The sequence below is a fragment of the Enhydra lutris genome, unplaced genomic scaffold (genome assembly GCF_002288905.1).
Source record: "Enhydra lutris kenyoni isolate GAN:26980312 unplaced genomic scaffold, ASM228890v2 scaffoldscaffold60, whole genome shotgun sequence".
Classification (NCBI taxonomy): Eukaryota; Metazoa; Chordata; class Mammalia; order Carnivora; family Mustelidae; genus Enhydra; species Enhydra lutris.
In genome coordinates, this window is record NW_019154144.1 from 4364159 (window position 1) to 4381383 (window position 17225).

At 37.0% G+C, this 17225-nt stretch overlaps 1 protein-coding gene across 1 annotated transcript in view; it reads left to right on the top strand.

Annotated features, from left to right (window-relative positions):
* LOC111158548 (FRY microtubule binding protein) overlaps positions 1–17225 on the top strand; it is a 266086-nt gene that overhangs the window by 102756 nt on the left and 146105 nt on the right. Inside the window, exons 9-11 of the mRNA XM_022520645.1 lie at positions 2854–2946; positions 3042–3140; positions 4738–4839. Coding sequence (XP_022376353.1) covers positions 2854–2946; positions 3042–3140; positions 4738–4839 — 294 coding nt within the window. The remainder of the gene's footprint in view (positions 1–2853; positions 2947–3041; positions 3141–4737; positions 4840–17225) is intronic.

Genomic DNA, 17225 nt, shown 5'->3' on the forward strand with positions numbered 1-17225 from the left:
TTGCTCCACCGCTTGCCGGGAGCCGGCCCCTCCCCCCGTGGTCTATCTTCCCGTCGCTTTGGATTCACTTCTCCGCCAGTCCTACCTTTCAGAAAGTGGTTGATTTTCTGTTTCTAGAGTTGTTGTTCTTCTTCTCTTTGATCTCCCGTTGGATTTGTAGGTGTTTGCAATCTTTAGATAAGCTATTTAGCTGATCTCCCGCTACCTGAAGTAGTCTCAGCCTGCTACTTCTCCACCATCTTGACTCCTCCTCTGATTTTTTGCTTTTTATAATTGATAGCATTGAGGTGGCTGCGTTAACATTCATAGACATCTGAACTTTAAATAATGTGGAAAACTTTGTATTCCTACTATAAAAGAGAATCAGTTTTTAAAAAATCAACCAAACTATATATGGTTTAGGTGTCAATTATTCAGTGTTTCTCATTACATACTAACAGAAGAGTTGTTGCTAATGTGGATTTTGCAGAACATGAGGCTCTATTAGAATTTATGAAACTTTCTTTAGTACTGCTGGAAACTAGGTCTAGCGAGGGTTTTTATCAGTGTCAAGCTTAGATATAGGGATGAGGCATATAGACTGTACTGCTTCATACCCACTGAAATGGCTATAACCAAAAAGACAGATAACAGGAAGTGTGGGTACAATGTAGAGAAATGTAGGGAATGTAGGGAAATGTAGGGAAATTGGAACACTCGTACACTGCTGGCAGGAATATAAAATGGCCCAACAACTTTAGGAAACAGTTTGGCGGTCCCTCAATGGTTAAATCTAGAATTGCTGTGTAATCCTGCAATTCCATGTTTCTAGGGATATATCCAAGAGAAATGACAATATACATTCACACAGAAACTTGAATGCAAATGTTCATAGCAGCATTATTCATAATAACAAAAAAGTGAATACAGTCCAAATGGTCATCAACTGATGACTAGATAAACAAAATGTGGTATATTCATCTAAGGGAATATTATTTGGCCATAAAAAGGAATGAAGTACTGATACATGCTACAAAGTACATGTATGTACCTTGAAAATATTATGCTAAATAGAAGAAGTCAGACACAAAAGGCTGCATATTACATAATTCCATTTGGATAGGCAAATCCATAGAGACAGAAAAAAGATTGGTGGTTGTGTAGGGCTTAGAGGAGGGGAATGTGATTAGAGAGGTTGGAAATGACTGCTAAAGGCCAGAGAGTTTCTCTGAAGGGTAATGAAAAAGTTCTAAATTTAATTGTGGTGATAAAGGTACATTGTGGGGGCCCTGGGTGGCTCAGTTGGTTAAGCATCTGCCTTCAGCTCAGGTCATGATCCCAAGGTCCTGGGATTGAGCCCCACTTCAGGATCCCTGCTCAGGAGTTTGTCTGCTTCTCCCTCTCCCTCTTTGGGCCACTCCCTCTGCTTGTGCTCTCTCTTTCTCTCTCACACTCTCTGTCAAATAAATAAATAAATAATCTTTTAAAAAAATGTACAATTGTGAATATCCTAAAAGCCATTGAATTATACGCTTTAAGTGGGTGAATTACATATCATGTGAACTATATCTCAGTGAAGCTATTTAAAAACAAAAGAAGAAGAATATATGCCATGTATCAAACTTCTTGGGTTTAAATTCAAACTTCAGCACTTACCAGCGCGTTGACCTTGGGCAAGTCACCCTTAACCCCTCCCCACCTCACTTACCTTTCTGCAGGGCAATAATAATGGCACTAATCTTAGAAGGTGGTTCTGAGGATTCTTGGTACATGGTAAGCACTTAGTAGCTGTTAACTATGTTTATCCCTCTCTCATATGAATAATTCATGTATCTATGTACTTGAATAATGACTTGAAAGAGTATTTACACACGTATATAAAATTATGTAGGAAAAAGACCATAATTCCAGGAAGCATGAAGCTCCGTTCTGCACTGGGGAAACCATCTCAATGACTCCATGTTGGCAGTGCCTTTCTTGGACTGTTGTCTTAGTATAGAATCAATAGAGTAGGGATTTTAGTAACTTTTATTGGCAGTGGTCCCAATGTTGACTGAAATCAAGTATAATAGCTAATATAAATATTTACATATCATCACAAACATGTGTAGCCTTAGACCCTTCCATGAAAACAATACCTAATAAAGAATTATTACCAAAAAGGCCAGGAAGCAGAAAGGGGCTGGTGGAATTCTCAACAGGTCAGCTTTCCTAATAAATGATTCTCTGGGCCACCAGAAATACCCTTTCATAGATAGTAGTCCACACACAAAGAGCAAAGACCGTCTTGCTTGAGGAACTATTCTAAGGGTTTCTTGCCTGAGGTGGGGGAGGGAAGCATTCCAGACTTGCTTATGAAACTATCTGAATAATAAACACACCTAAAATGTCAGAGCTAAGAAGTAAACAGCTCTGTGCCTGGGGCTGTCACAGGTCCCAAAATAAGTTTAATATCTTCTGCCTCCCTTACCATGTTTACCTTCTCTGGGGATCTGTGTTTGTGGGTTAATCAAGGACCTAGGGCCCCACGCACAGTAGGTGGTCAACAGAAATTTGTCAGCAGTGTATGTCTGAATGAATCAACCAGTAAGTCAGTGGAAGAGTATTGTTCCTGATTGTAGATGCTTTGTCCTTTCAGCATAGTAGGAGAAGTAGGAGACTGAGAAAACCAGTTTTGCAAAATGTCATTGAGACCATTTTGAACTGAAGTATAAATGCTAGAACTCAGTGATTTTTCTTTAGTGGATTAAGGAATATGCTATGTTAGTGTGTATGATTGAATTAAGAGCTGTTTCCTTAAATTTGTTTAAGGACATTTTATGTGCACATTTCAATCTATTCTCCCTCCTTTATGTTTTTTTTTCTACTTCCTAGGAATGTGCACATTATTTCCTCGAGGTCAAAGACAAAGATATCAAGCATGCCTTGGCAGGGCTTTTTGTTGAAATTCTTGTCCCAGTTGCTGCGGTAAGTTAATGTTTTTATTTTTTTTAAGAACTTCAAATTGGATTAGAGAATCACCAATTTCATTAATATAATATTAACATGCATCTCTATTTTAGGCTGTTAAAAATGAAGTAAATGTTCCCTGCCTTAGAAACTTTGTCGAAAGCCTGTATGACACCACGCTGGAACTTTCTTCTCGAAAGAAGCATTCGTTGGTTAGTAACTTGAGAGAATGCAAAACTGCAGAGGCTAAAATCCTTAGGCTGAAATTTATTTGAGAGTCATAAAGGTCCCCCAGATGGGAGCATTACCTGCAGCTCCCCACAAAAGAGGGAGCATTTCAAAATTTGGAGCTTGTACTTAACATTGACCATAACCGGATCCCAATAATATGAGGAGATTAGACAGTGTCACCTCAGACAACCCTTCTTGTCCTAAGATTCTGTTGTTTATTTTCAAGACTGGCTTAACTTGATTTTTGTTTAATTTTGAGTATTTTTTCAAATCTAAAAGTCAAAGTTTATAATAATAGTTTACCTTTTTGAATCTCCAGAGGTCTTCACTGGTTTGTTCCTATCCTGATATTGAAAATCAAAATGGAAGCAGGCAGCAAAGGGAGTTGGGAGAGAGACCATTTCCTGTAGGAAAGATTCTCAGAAGGCTGAGAAAACAGTAGTTGGGAAAGCTTTTGTGTTGAAGAGCAGCAGCACAGAAAAGTTGTCTCAATTACCAGAACCTTTTGCCCTCAGTGGTGCGGGGGGGGGGAGCTGTGGTTTATGAATGGACACGTGGCATGTGAGCCACAATTGTGATAGTGTGGAGGAAGCAAGTTACTTAGGTAACTGGTTAACTGGCATGATTTACGCCAGTCTTCAAAGTATGAGCGTTGGCACCATTATTTGAGCTAATGTTCAGAGTTGCTTTGCTGGCAGTGCTGACGGATGTCCTCACTGTCTACTTCAATGGTAGCATAGTTCAAAGTCAGTTTAAAAGCAAGTGAATAAAAAAATGAAGTTAATGGTCCATAAAGCACTAAATCTCTTTGTGGCAATTGTTTTTTTGCAAATTCACCTTAATGGATGAGCCAGTTCTATTTTTGTTTAAATTTTCCCTACCCTTAATTCGTTGGGCACCATCCAGGTATATGTTTGGTTCAGCAGAATGGTGATGGGGGCTGCATATATATTTTTTGGTGGCCGCTCATTAGCTTGTCTATCTTCTCCAGTTGCTGTGGGAAACCAGCCCAGTTAGGCAGTAAAAGCACAGTAGCACCTCTGTTTATTCACACGTAAGCAAATTCCTCCTGTGGTTAAATTTGTCTTGGTGGAGTTTACCAATGCAATAACATTTCTTTTAGGAATCTTCCTTAATTACAGGAAGATTGAATGCAAAAGAAAATATATACACCTACCTCTCAGACAAGGACAAGCCAGTAGATGTTTATGAGCAAAACCCCAATAACATTTTTAAAATCAGTGTGCCTTCCTGCTTTCTCTCTGATGATTGAGAGTGATCTAAAATAATGAGTTTGTTTTTAAAATTCGTAAGTAAAGACTAAATCAGTAAATCAGATTTCCACTTACTATACATGAAACTTATTATACACTTTAAAATTCTAGATAATTCCACCCCCGTCGTTGTCAGAAGGCGTTTGCAAAATGCCTGCCTCTGCATGGCCCCCTCTGAGCCTTGTGGTTATAAAGCGTCCTGTTTATTCTGGCCCACGGAGAGAGGTAGCGATTCCAGAGAACGTGTGTTACCTGGTTTGTTGAAATAGAAATCAGCTCGTGACCTCACCTTCTTTCTCCTCAGGCCTTGTACCCCCTGGTGACCTGCCTTCTCTGCGTCAGTCAGAAGCAACTGTTCCTGAACAGGTGGCACGTCTTCCTCAACAACTGCTTATCCAACCTTAAAGTTAGTATTTCTCAGTTCAAAAAAGTCTTTTATTACACTAGATATGTGTCTGAGACTGGTGCATGTGCTTCTGAGAGCGATTCCTTGTGTCTGCAGGGGAATTAGCCTACACTATTGAGAAAGTGAAAGAATATTAATGTGAGTTCTCTTTATTAAATATAGCCAATTTTATATAAGATTTCATTTATTTATTTACTTAATTAGTTAGAGTGCAAGCCAGGGGAGGGGCAGGGGGAGAGAAGGAAAGAGAATCTCAAGTAGACTCCCAACAGGAGGCTTGTTCTCACAACCCTGAGATCCTGACCTGAGCCTAACTGATTGAGCCACCCAAGGTGCCCCAAATAGAGTCAGTTTTAGAAGATAACAAGGGATAAGAGATATCACTCCAAATCTGGGGAAATAAATCTTTTCTAATAAGGATCGTTTTCGGGGTAGAATTAAATACCCTTCTCTGTGCATTAAATATTGCATTTTATCTAACTGATTTTAAAAAAGAGAGGCCACACTTCGCTGGCAGAACCATGTGAATTGATTTCAGATGCTCACCTGTCCTTCCTGCAGCCGTCCTCTGCCCCCTGCCGTTGAGGAAAGTATTTGGGGGGAAAAGTTCTTTCTGTGGGAGGATTGACCCCAATCACAGAGAATACTCATTTCCTGTCATGTGATCTGTGATTGTTTGAAGGTATTCTATTCAAGCCACATGGCAGTCCATCAGTCCTAGCCATTCACTGAGCAAGTACTGTGGTGGGTAGGCAGCACAGGTGCGTGATGATGAGAGGAGGGACGTCATCGTTTCTAAAACTGAGGAACCTACAGTTAAAACTACCATAATGATTAGCTTTAAAAAAATTGGCTTTATAACTTCTCAATGACTAAGCATATTTTAAGTTTTAGTGACCTGCTGATATAAGACAACTAAGTGAAAATCAACCCTAATGGAAGTTTAAACAGTGTGTATTTTTCAGTTTTTTCCAGTTGTGTCTTAAAGTTCTTCTACGAGTTTGATATTTGCTGCTTTAGAATTTTTGAAATATCCTTAATTATACAATACTGTATGTGCTTATACATGTTGTCCTGTCTTTTTTGTTATAAGGCACTTTAATTTAGTGAAGTGGTTAAGATTAATTATATTATTTTGGCATTTACCATAATTACCCCATAATCTGCATTAGAGCGGTTTTAAGCATGGATTATGAAATCCAAGATTAGAATCATTTATTTTCTTCAAATTGGCAGTGAAATATAATAGCAGGGGATATAGAATTAAGCTTTTAAGTATTCTTAAAAACAAAAAGCTTTTCAGGGTTATCAACTATTATATAATAGGCATTCTCCAATATTTTACTTAGGGATTTGTGCATCTATAATACATCTCTAACACAGAGCCCAACGTCATTTTGTTGTTGTTTGGTCCACTTTTAAGTTATTCAGTTATTAGTTCCAGTTAAAAAATTTTTTGTTCATTTACCTTTTACACAGGTAGAAAATAGTCAATTTGTTCAAAACAAAAAAGAGACATAATTAAGAATGTTTTCAGTGCATTTTTCTGTGTATATGATACTAAGTATGTTTGCAATGAATTTTAGTTAGAATTAAAATAATACTTTGCATGAAAATTTATTTTTGTGGCCAAAAAACCAAAATTTTTTGTTTAAAGTAGATATTTTGAAATAAAGTGGCATAATCTTAGTTTGGAATGTAATTGCTTCAAAGTTATAATATTGGTGCTTTAGTCAAAACTTACCAGAAAGACTTAATAACAGGGTTATAAATGGCCCTAGAGAGAAGTGAGACTACAGGCTGATAGTGTATCCCTATGCAGACATTTCAAGCGTTAGGATTTCTAGGAGAATGGCCATGATGAGATCAGAAAGAGTATATAGAGGGAATAGTATAGAGATGAACCAAATTCCAGAATTCCATTTAGTTCACCCAGTAGGTATGAAGTACCCACTGCGTGATATGCTAGGGAAGGTGCTGTAAGGGGGGAATATAGGGGAAGTCAACTGTATTAAAACTAGATATAGGGGCGCCTGGGTGGCTCAGTGGGTTAAGCCGCTGCCTTCGGCTCAGGTCATGATCTCAGGGTCCTGGGATCGAGCCCCGCATCGGGCTCTCTGCTCAGCAGGGAGCCTGCTTCCTTCTCTCTCTCTACCTGCCTCTCTGCCTGCTTGTGATCTCTCTCTGTCAAATAAATAAATAAAATCTTTAAAAAAAAAAAAAACTAGATATAGAATAGAGTCTCTGTCCTTGAGGAGTTTAGCATTTCATTGGCAGATCTATAATGAAGTTTCAAAATGCATGATAGATAACGGTGAGGGATATAAAAGTTGAGAGTCGAGAGATATTTGTGCCATTTGTGAAGGTTTGAGACCCCATGAAGCATGAAAGAGGTAGTTATTAGGCCAAGTTAAGGCAATGATATTTTATTTTATGGGTAATAAATTGTTGGAATTCATCACCCCAAGGCTAAAAGATATAAAAAGATCCTTGATGAGTTACCCTTGGAATAAAATGGTATCATATATATTTAGAACTAAACCCAGTAGGGATTAAATGAGACCATTTTAGGGGTGCTTGAAGGGCTCAGTTGGTTAAGCTTCCAACTCTTGATTTCCATTTGGATTGTGGGAAGGGGCGCCACCTCGGGCTCCATAGTCTGCAGGGAGTCTGCTTGGGATTCCTTTTTTCCCTCTCCCTCTGTCCCTCCCCTCATGTTCTCTATCTCTCTCTAAAGTAATAAGTGAATAAATCCTCTTTTTTTTAAATGAAACCATTTTAAAATGTCATAAATATACAGAAAACCTTCTAAATCAACTTAAAAATAATCTGTGAGGAAAAACTAAAATGGCTTCGGAAGTATACTTTGTCTTGAATAGTGTCAGGATTTTATGAGAATTAGAGCCAACTCTATCATTTCATAATGACCATAATTACTTTTTGCAATTAGTAGAAGTGATGTATAGATCTTCAGGTGATTGGAAAAATTCATAGTATTTGCGGTGGGGAAAATGCAAAATGGTGGGGGGGGGCGGTAGAAGACTTCTCCCTATTTACTTTATTTACTTCTCCCCCTTTTTGTTTCCAGCACCCTTATCCTCCGTGTGTCCCATTTCCCTACACATGCTTATGTATAATGAACCTAATGTTTGAACCCTACATTTTGAACTTGGTAGCCATATTTAATGTGTTTTGCAGAGGGGAGTCATCAAGGTGGCTGCGGGACAAATAGAAAATATAAGTGTCTGAGTATGAAAAATCTGCTGCTTTCAAAGTAAAGAAGTTCTCAGATCAATGCTGTTAATATCAGTGCCCTGGTTTATCTTCAGAGTCAGTCTGTTGGAAGCAGGCTACTTGGGTAACACAAACTTGGAGTTTTTGTTTACACTTAGTTAAGAAGGTCAACCAAATATTAGCAGTATACCCTTGTGAGTTGATGGGGAATTTATGCCATCTTCTTACCACAACACTGACATCTTTCAAGAACTCTTGCTTAGTAGTAACCAATACTTTTTTCTTCTATATATTTAATGTCAAATCTGAACATAATGAGCAATTAAAAATTGATACATTTCCTTCACGTCTACCATAATACACCTAATTCTGAAGAAAGGAAATATGTTTTGAAACTAGATTTAATAGTACTTATTTTATGTTGTGACTATTAATTAATAGATATTTTAACATGTAGTATTTATTAAATATTTATAATAACTGTGCTAGTTTCTCAGCCTTAAAAATGGATATAATTGGAATAATTTTTTAATTTTTTAAAATTTTATGATAGTGAATATAATATCCCAGAGGTCCAGGTTATAAAAATGAAACAAAACCATAAAAGAAACCTTAAGAGTTAAAAAATGTATTTGCTGTATACTTACTAACAACAATATCTCTCAGTAACTGGAGATCTTTTATGAACCAAGCCAGTGGCAGGAGGTTTCCATGCTTTGTTGTGGATCATCATGATAGTGTAATAAGCTCCACTGAGCTCTCCCTGTGCTTTCATGGATATCATTTTTTTTTTCTAAATATTTTGCTCCAAGAGCAACACTATATATGAAGGCTAGATAATACAGAATTAAAAATGATTCTCCTTTCATCTCAGTCTGCTTATGCTAGGACTTGAATGCATCATTCAGTCAGTCAATCAGCTGGTTAAAGTATTTTACATGAAGTGTAGCAGGCACTGTCCAAGTGCTGGGAGCAAGTGATGAATGAGACAGTAGCACTCTCCCACTTCTTAGACCTTGTAATTTAGTGGAACAGACAGATAGTAAACAAGTAAACACATAGGAAGAACAATTCAGATATTGGTAACTGCTGTAAATAAAATAAAGTAGGATATTGTGACAGAGAACGACACATTCAAAAGGAACGGGGTGGGGAAGGTACAAGGAAGCTCTTTTGATTTCCATTAAGAATCTCAAAAACTGTGGTTGCCATATATTTGTTGAAACTTGTCTTCAGCACTTAATGTATATTTATGTGTAATAATCACAATCAAGTTTAAGGAGTGTTTTTCTTAAACTTTTCATATAATAGTAAGATAATTAATGATATCTTTATATCAATGAGTAGACATTAAGTAATACATTAAGGATTCCACAGCCATTGGTAGAATGCATTAAAATGTATGGCACCAATTATTTTAAAACAACTACTATTCTCTTTTTAAGTATCAATTTAAATGATATAGTGTTGGCTATTTTAAATAATAATTTTCTAGAAGAAGTTATTCTGCTTTAATATTAACCTCATTTCTATAAACTTGAGAAAATCTCTTTTCATTTATCTTTCATATGTGTTCAAGACACATTTCAAAGTGGAATTTGTAAATTCTGACAGTGCACATAAACTGAGCTTAAAAATTAGTAATCAGCTGACAAGCATATTACTTTCCATGAGTTTCTTATTTATTCAGACACTGAAGAGAAAATAATCTGCATAAATTGTTGGTTCAGTAGTGTTGAGGTTATCCTAACCCTGTGTTCTTTGCATATAGGTTCTTTGAGTAATATGGTCATCAAAAAGTGAACTATGATCAGAGTAAATTGATTCAAGTATTAAAAGGAAATGCCTGGAAGAAGAAAGGTGTTGACTATGATATGTAAGGGAATATGACAGAAAGAAATAGATTTACTTCAATGGCTCTAGTCGAAGTGGAAGTGAGAACTAGAAGGTAGTTGAGAATAACAAGATCAAAAGATGGCTAAAATTGTTTATCAGTCTCTGTCAATAGAACTTGACCTTAACATGCACCAGACTCTCTAAAAAAGCCTGTTATAAATGCAGCTTCTCGAGACCTACCTCCAGAAATTCTGATTTCAAATGTTTGAGTGCAGTCAAGGCATTTGCATATTCATAAGAGGCTCAGGTGACTTAGTGGAAATGCTGGGCTGGTGGATCTTGAGAAACATTGGTTCTCAACATTGGTTGCCAGTGAATTCAATTCTCCCTACTTGTTACTGTTAACACTGAATTGCTTTAACTAAATCAAAAGCAAACTTTAAAGAAGGTGGGCATGGTATTGGACTGGCTGACGTCATATGAAAGTGTCGGTGACCAGCATTGAGAGGAGAGGAAGGGGTACAGGGAAGATTCACTCTGAAGCTTACTAGTTTCTTGAACATTTGTATCAGTGTAACCTCAGAGCCACAATATATTAATATATTTTGTTAATTAATTAACAGAGAAGCAGATTACAAACAGTGAAGAGTCCTTTGATCTTAAAGTAGAGATTTTTGACCCAAATCAGTGTTTTGAGACATATTCTAAAGTGTTTACATCCTGAAAATATACATCAAACCCCTATTGCATTAGCCTTTATTGGTAATACAAAGACAATGTTTTCAAGTAGAGTACAATCTAGTAGGCGCCAGTAGCATATTGGAGTGGTCTCCATATAATAGTAAACCATAGTAGAAAAATTAATGCTTCCAAGACACTGGAACCAGGTTGTCTAGATTCAAGTTCTGGTACTACCACTTATTAGCCCTTCTGTGCCTTGTTTTCTTCATCTGCACAATGAGAACAATGACAGTATCTACTGCACAGGTTGAAAATTAGTTAATATATGTACATCACTGCTAACAATGCCTCATTCAGTAAGTACCATGTTTTCCAGAAAATAGTATAGTATAGTGCCCATGTCTTTCACCTCCTTGGTTAAATTTGTTCCTACATATTTTATTCTTTTTGATGACATTATGAATGGAATTTTTTTCTTAATTTCTCTTTTTGATAGTTTGTGGTTACTGTATAAATATGCCACAGATTTTTGTACATTGATTTTGTATGAACCAACTTTATTGCATTTGTTTATTCTAATTTTTTTGGTAGAGTCTCTAGGATTTTCTATGTATTAAATTGTGTTATCTATAAATAATGGTAGTTTTACATTTTTCTTCCAATTTTGATCACTTTTATTTATTTTTCCTAATTGTTCTGGGTAGGACTTCCAATACTATGTTGAACAAAAGTGGTGAGAATGGGTATGCTTGTCTTGTTTCTGATCTCAAGGAAAAAGATTTCAGTTTTTTACCATTGAGTATGATGTTCTGTGGGCTTGTGATAAATCACCTCTTCTTGTTTTGAGGTACATTGCCTCTGTACTCAGTTTGTTGTTTTATCATAAGTGGATATTGAATTTGTCAAATACTTTTCTGCATCTTTTGAGAAGTCATATGATTTTATCCCTCATTTTGTTAATATGGTTTTTCATGTTGATTGATTCACAAATGTTGAACCATGTTTCCATCCCTGGCTTAAATCCCACTTGATCATGGTGCATCCTTTTAATGTATTATTGAATTCAGTTTGCTAACATTTTGTTGAGGATTTTTGCATCTATGTTGATCAGGTACATTGGCCTGTAATTTTCTCTTTTTCATGTGTGTCCTTAACTGGTTTTGGTATCAGGGTAATGTTGGCCTCATAAAATGAGTTTGAGAGTATTCTCTTCTCTTCAATTTTTTGGAAGACTTTGAGAAGGATTAGTATTAAATCTTTTTTGAAGGTTTTGTAGAATTCACTGGTTGAAGCCATCTGGTCCTGGACCTCTGTTTGTTGGGAGTTTTTTTTATTACTGATTCAATTTCTTTACTAGTAATTGCTCTATTGAGATTCTTCTATTTATGATTCAGTTTTGGAAGATGGTATGTTTCTAGGAATTAATTTATTTCTTCTAGGTTTTCTAATTGGTTGGCATATAATTGTTCATAATAGTCCTTTATGATCCTTTGTATTTCTTTTGTGTCAGTTGTAATTTCTCCTCTTTATTTTCTGATTCTATACATTTGAGCCCTCTCTGTTTTTTTCTTAGTCTAGCCAAATGCTCATCAATTTTGTTTATCTTTTCAAAGAACCAGCTGTTAGTTTCATTGATCTTCTCTATTGTCTTTTTAGTCTCTAGTTCATTATTTCCACTCTGATCTTTATTATTTCCTTCCTTCTGGTAACTTTGGGTTTTAACTGTTCTTTTTCTAATCACTTTAGGTTTAAAGTTAGGTTGTTTACTTGATATTTTTCTTATTATTTGATATAGACCTATATCATTATAGTCTTAGAACTGCTTTTGCTGTGTCCCATAGATTTGGCATTATTATTTATCCATTTCCTTTATCTCAAGGTATTTTTAAAATTTCTCCTTTGATTTCTTCATCGACCCATTGGTTATTCAGTAGTATGTTGTTTAATCTCTCCCATAGTTGTGATTTTTCCAATTTTTTTTGTAATTGTTTTTTAGTTTCATAGTACTATGGTTGGGAAAGATACTTGATATGACTTCAGTCTTCTTAAACTTATTGAGACTTCTTTTGTGGCCCAATATATGATCTCTCCTGGCAAATGTTCCATGCGCACTTGAGTAGAATTGTGTACACTACTGCCTTCAGAGAGAATGTTCTGTATATATCTATTAAGTCCATCTTGATCATGTGCCATTTAAATTCTAATATGTGTCTTAAAGCCAGTATTTCCTTATTGATTTTCTGTCTGGATGATCTATCCATTGATATAAGTGGGGGCATTAAAGTCCCCTACTGTTGTTGGCTGTTGTCAATTTCTCCATTTAGGTTTGTTAATATTTGCTTTATATATTTAGATGCTTCTATGTTGGGTGCATAAATATTTACAAATATTAAATTTTCTTATTGGATTGATCACTTTGTCTTTATGTAATGCCCTTCTCTTTTATTGCAGTTTTTGTTTTCAAGTCTGTTTTGTCTAATGTAAGTATAGCTTGCCGAGCTCTCTTTTGGTTTCCATCGGCATGGAATACCTTTTTCCATCCCTTCATTTCAGTCTGTATGTGTCTTTATATCAAAAGTAGGCAGCACATAGATGAGTCTTGTCTTTTTATCCATTCAGCAACTGTCTTTTGATTGGAACACTTAGTCCATTTGCATTTAAAGTAGTTGGTATGGGTATGTACTTATTTTCATTTTGTTTATTTTTTTTCTGACTGTTTTTGTAGTTTCTTTCTGTTCCCCTCTTCTCTTGATTTCTTGCAATTTGTTGACTTTCTGTGGTGTTCTGCTTAGATTCCTTTCTCATTATCATTTATGTATCTATTATAGGCTTTTGCTTTGTGGTTACCATGAGGCTCAGCCTAAATATTAAACTGTCTATTTTAAGTTGATAGCAAGTTAAGTTTGAACATATTCTAAAACTCTGCATTTTTATTTTTTTGATGTCACATTTTACATCTCTTTGGCTTTTGTGTCCCTTAACTAATTAATATAGTTATTTTTACTATTTCTTTTAATACTCGTACTAGCTTTATAAGTAATTAGTCCACTTTCTTTACTATATATTTACCTTTACCCGTGAGATTTTTTCTTTAATGTGTTTTCTTATTACTAATTAGTGCTCTTTGTTTTAACATTTCTTTTAGGGACAGTTTAATGATGATTATCTCCTTTAGCTTTTGCTTGTCTGGAGAAATCTTTATCTCGTTTTTAATTCTAAATGATAATCTTGCTGTGTAGAGTGTTTTTGGTTGGAAGTTGTTGGTTTTTTTTTCTTCTTCTTCTTCCTTTCAGCACTTTTAATATATCATACCACTCTCTTTTGGCCTGCAAAGTTTCTGTTGAGGAATCTGGTGATGATCTTACATTTATTGTTCATTGACCTGATGTCCCTTGTTCATAACATGTTATTTTTCTCTCACAGTTTTTAAGATTCTTTGTCTTTAACTTTGACATTTTAATTACAATGTGCCTTGGTGTGGGTCTTTTGGGGTTCATCTTCTTTGGAACCTTCTAGATTTCCTGGATTTGGTGTCTGTTTCATTCCCCAGGTTAGGGAAGTTATTAGCCATTATTCCTTTAAATAAGTTTTCTGCCCCTTTCTCTCTCTCTCTCTCTCTCTCCCTCTGGAAGCCCTGTAATCAGAATGTTATTCTTCTTGATGTTGTCTTACAGGTCTCTTAAGGAATGTTTGTTTTCTTGTTTAATTTTTTTTCTTTTTGCTTTCCTGTTTGGTTAAGTTCTGTTGCCCTGTCTCCCAGATCACTAATTCTTTTGTCTTCTTCATTTAGTCTGCTGTTAAAACTTTCAGTGTATTTTTCATTTAAGTTATTGTATTCTTCAGCTTGTGACTTATGTTTGGTATTTTCTTATCTTTTCTGTCTCTTTGTTGAAATCTTTCTGTGCTTCCATTCTTTTCCCGAGTGTAGTGAGCTTCTTTATGACCATCACTTAACTTCTTATCAGGCAAATTATTTATCTCCATTTCATTAAAGTCCTCCCCTGGGGGGGGGGGCGGTTAGCTTGTTCTTTTGTTTAGAACATATTCCTCTCTTTCCTCATTTTGCTTGACTCTCTATGTTTGTTTTTATGTGTTAGGCAAAACAGCTATCCCAGTATTAAAGAGGTGGCCCTATGTAAGCAGTGAACCTTATTGATTAGCATTGCCCTAGCTCTTGGGTGTCTCTGGAACTGTCTATCCGGTTGTTTAAGATTCATAGAGCCCAGAAATACAGTCCCCCTGGCCACCAGAGCCTGGTGCTCCAGGGCATCCCCTGTGTGGTCTCTGCCGCCACCAGCAACGTTAAGAGCAAATGTAAAAGTATTACCCACCAGTGCCTCCATCCCTGTGCAGATTCCTAACAGGCTTTTGCTCTTCTAGCAGATGCCTTAATATTAGCAACTTTTTCTTCTTCACATGTGGGCTAGGCTCTTCTCAAACTGCTGATTTTGTACTTGGTCAGGGAGAGTGAATCTGCATCTGAGCCTTTTAAGAGCAGAATCTCTTTCCCTATAGCCTTATGGCTCTCCTGGATGTAAGCCCTGCTGGTTTTCAGAGTCACACATTTTGGGGACTCTTTTCCCTGGTGCAGTTCCTAAGAGATGGGGTGGCTAATGTGGGGTACAAACTCCATGCTCCTCACTGAGGAGTTCCATGTTTGTGAGACCCCTCCTCATGTTGGGTCACCATGCTTATGGTGGGATTTTGTCAAGATTGTGTAACTGCCTCTCCTACCTGTCTTCATGTGGCCCTTTTATTCCTTGATGTAAAGTAGCTGTTCAGCCAGTACTCGGGTTCTTTCCAAAGGGAATTATTCCATATGTAGCTATTAATTTGTTGTGTCCTTATGAGAAGGTGAGTTAAGGATCATTCCATGTCACTTTCTTGAACTGCCTCCTTATATAGCTTCTATATAAAGAAGTCTTGCTTATGCATCAAGTTGTTTGCTACTACTCACAGTCTGCTTTTTTAAAACTGATATTTACTGATAACCTCCTGTTTGGCAATCAATGAGGGCACAAAAATGAACAAACCAGAATTCTGGAGTTCGCAGTCTGCTAAGAAATATACAAGTAGGGACGCCTGGGTGGCTCAGTTGGTTAAAGCAGCTGCCTTCGGCTCGGGTCATGATCCCAGCGTCCTGGGATCGAGTCCCACATCGGGCTCCTTGCTCATCGGGGAGCCTGCTTCTCCCTCTGCCTCTGCCTGCCATTCTGTCTGCCTGTGCTTGCTCTCTCTCCCTCTCTCTCTCTCTGACAAATAAATAAGTAAAATCTTTAAAAAAAAAATATACAAGTAAAGGGATAGAACAGCATTCTGGAGGCAGAGAGCAGAGGCACTTGGCAATCTTTCTGGGGTGGATACATAGTGGTTGTAATAGTAGGGAATTTTAATAAAAGAGATGACACCTAATTGAATCTTGCCAGGAAGTAGATACTTTCCAAATATACCAGGAGTAGGAAAGCATTCAAGGCATGTAGGAAATTGCAGAAGAGGTATAATGGCATGGGGTGCACCAAGCCCAAGGTGGAGGTAGGAGGTAGTAATGGAGGAGCCAAATTGCCAAAGGCCCCTTCTGTACCACATCATGGAATTTGGACATGTCCAGGAGGTGATTAGAAGCCACTCAAGGACTTTAAATGTGGGGAAATAATGGTCATGGGTGCAGTTTAAGAATATCATTTGAGGGGCACCTGGGTGGCTCAGTGGTTAAGCCTCTGCCTTCAGCTCAGGTCATGATCTCAGGGTCCTGGGATCGAGTCCCACATCGGGCTCTCTGCTCTGCAGGGAGCCTGCTTCCTCCTCTCTCTCTCTCTCTCTCTGCTTGCCTCTCCACCTACTTGTGATCTCTCTCTGTCAAATAAATAAAATCTTAAAAAAAAAAAAAAAAAAGAATATCATTTGACAGTGCCAGGAATGGAAGAGGGGCAAGAAAAGGATTTGAGGAGGGATTGTGGTGATCAGTGATATCACCTTGAAATGCTAAAAATCAAGTACAAAGTGGAAACTTAAGTCAGCCACTTGGCTCTTTAGCCTCTGTGGAAGCAGCAACTTCTTTCAAGATATGTCTCCAAAGGCAAAGGAAACAAAAGTGAAAATGAACTTTTGGGACTTCTTCAAGATCAAAATCTTCTGAACAGCAAAGGAAACAGTCAATAAAACAAAGCGGCAACCCATGGAATTCTCAAATGATACTACAAAGGGCTGATACCAAGATCTATAAAGAACTCCTCAAACTCAACACACAAAACAGATAATCACATCAAAAAATGGGCAGGAGACATGAACAGATACTTCTCCGGAGAAGACATACAAATGGCTAACAAACACATGAAAAAATGTTCATCATCATTAGCCATCAGGGAGATTCAAATCAAAACCACATTGAGATACCACCTTACACCAGTTAGAATGGCCAAAATTAACAAGACAGTAAACAATGTGTATTGGAGAGGATGTGGAGAAAGGGGAACCCTCTTACATTGTTGGTGGGAATGCAAGTTGGTGCAGCCCCTTTGGAAAACAGTGTGGAGATTCCTTAAGAAATTAAAAATAGAGCTACCCTATGACCCTGCAATTGCACTACTAGGTATTTATCCCAAAGATACAGATGTAATGAAAAGAAGGGCCACCTG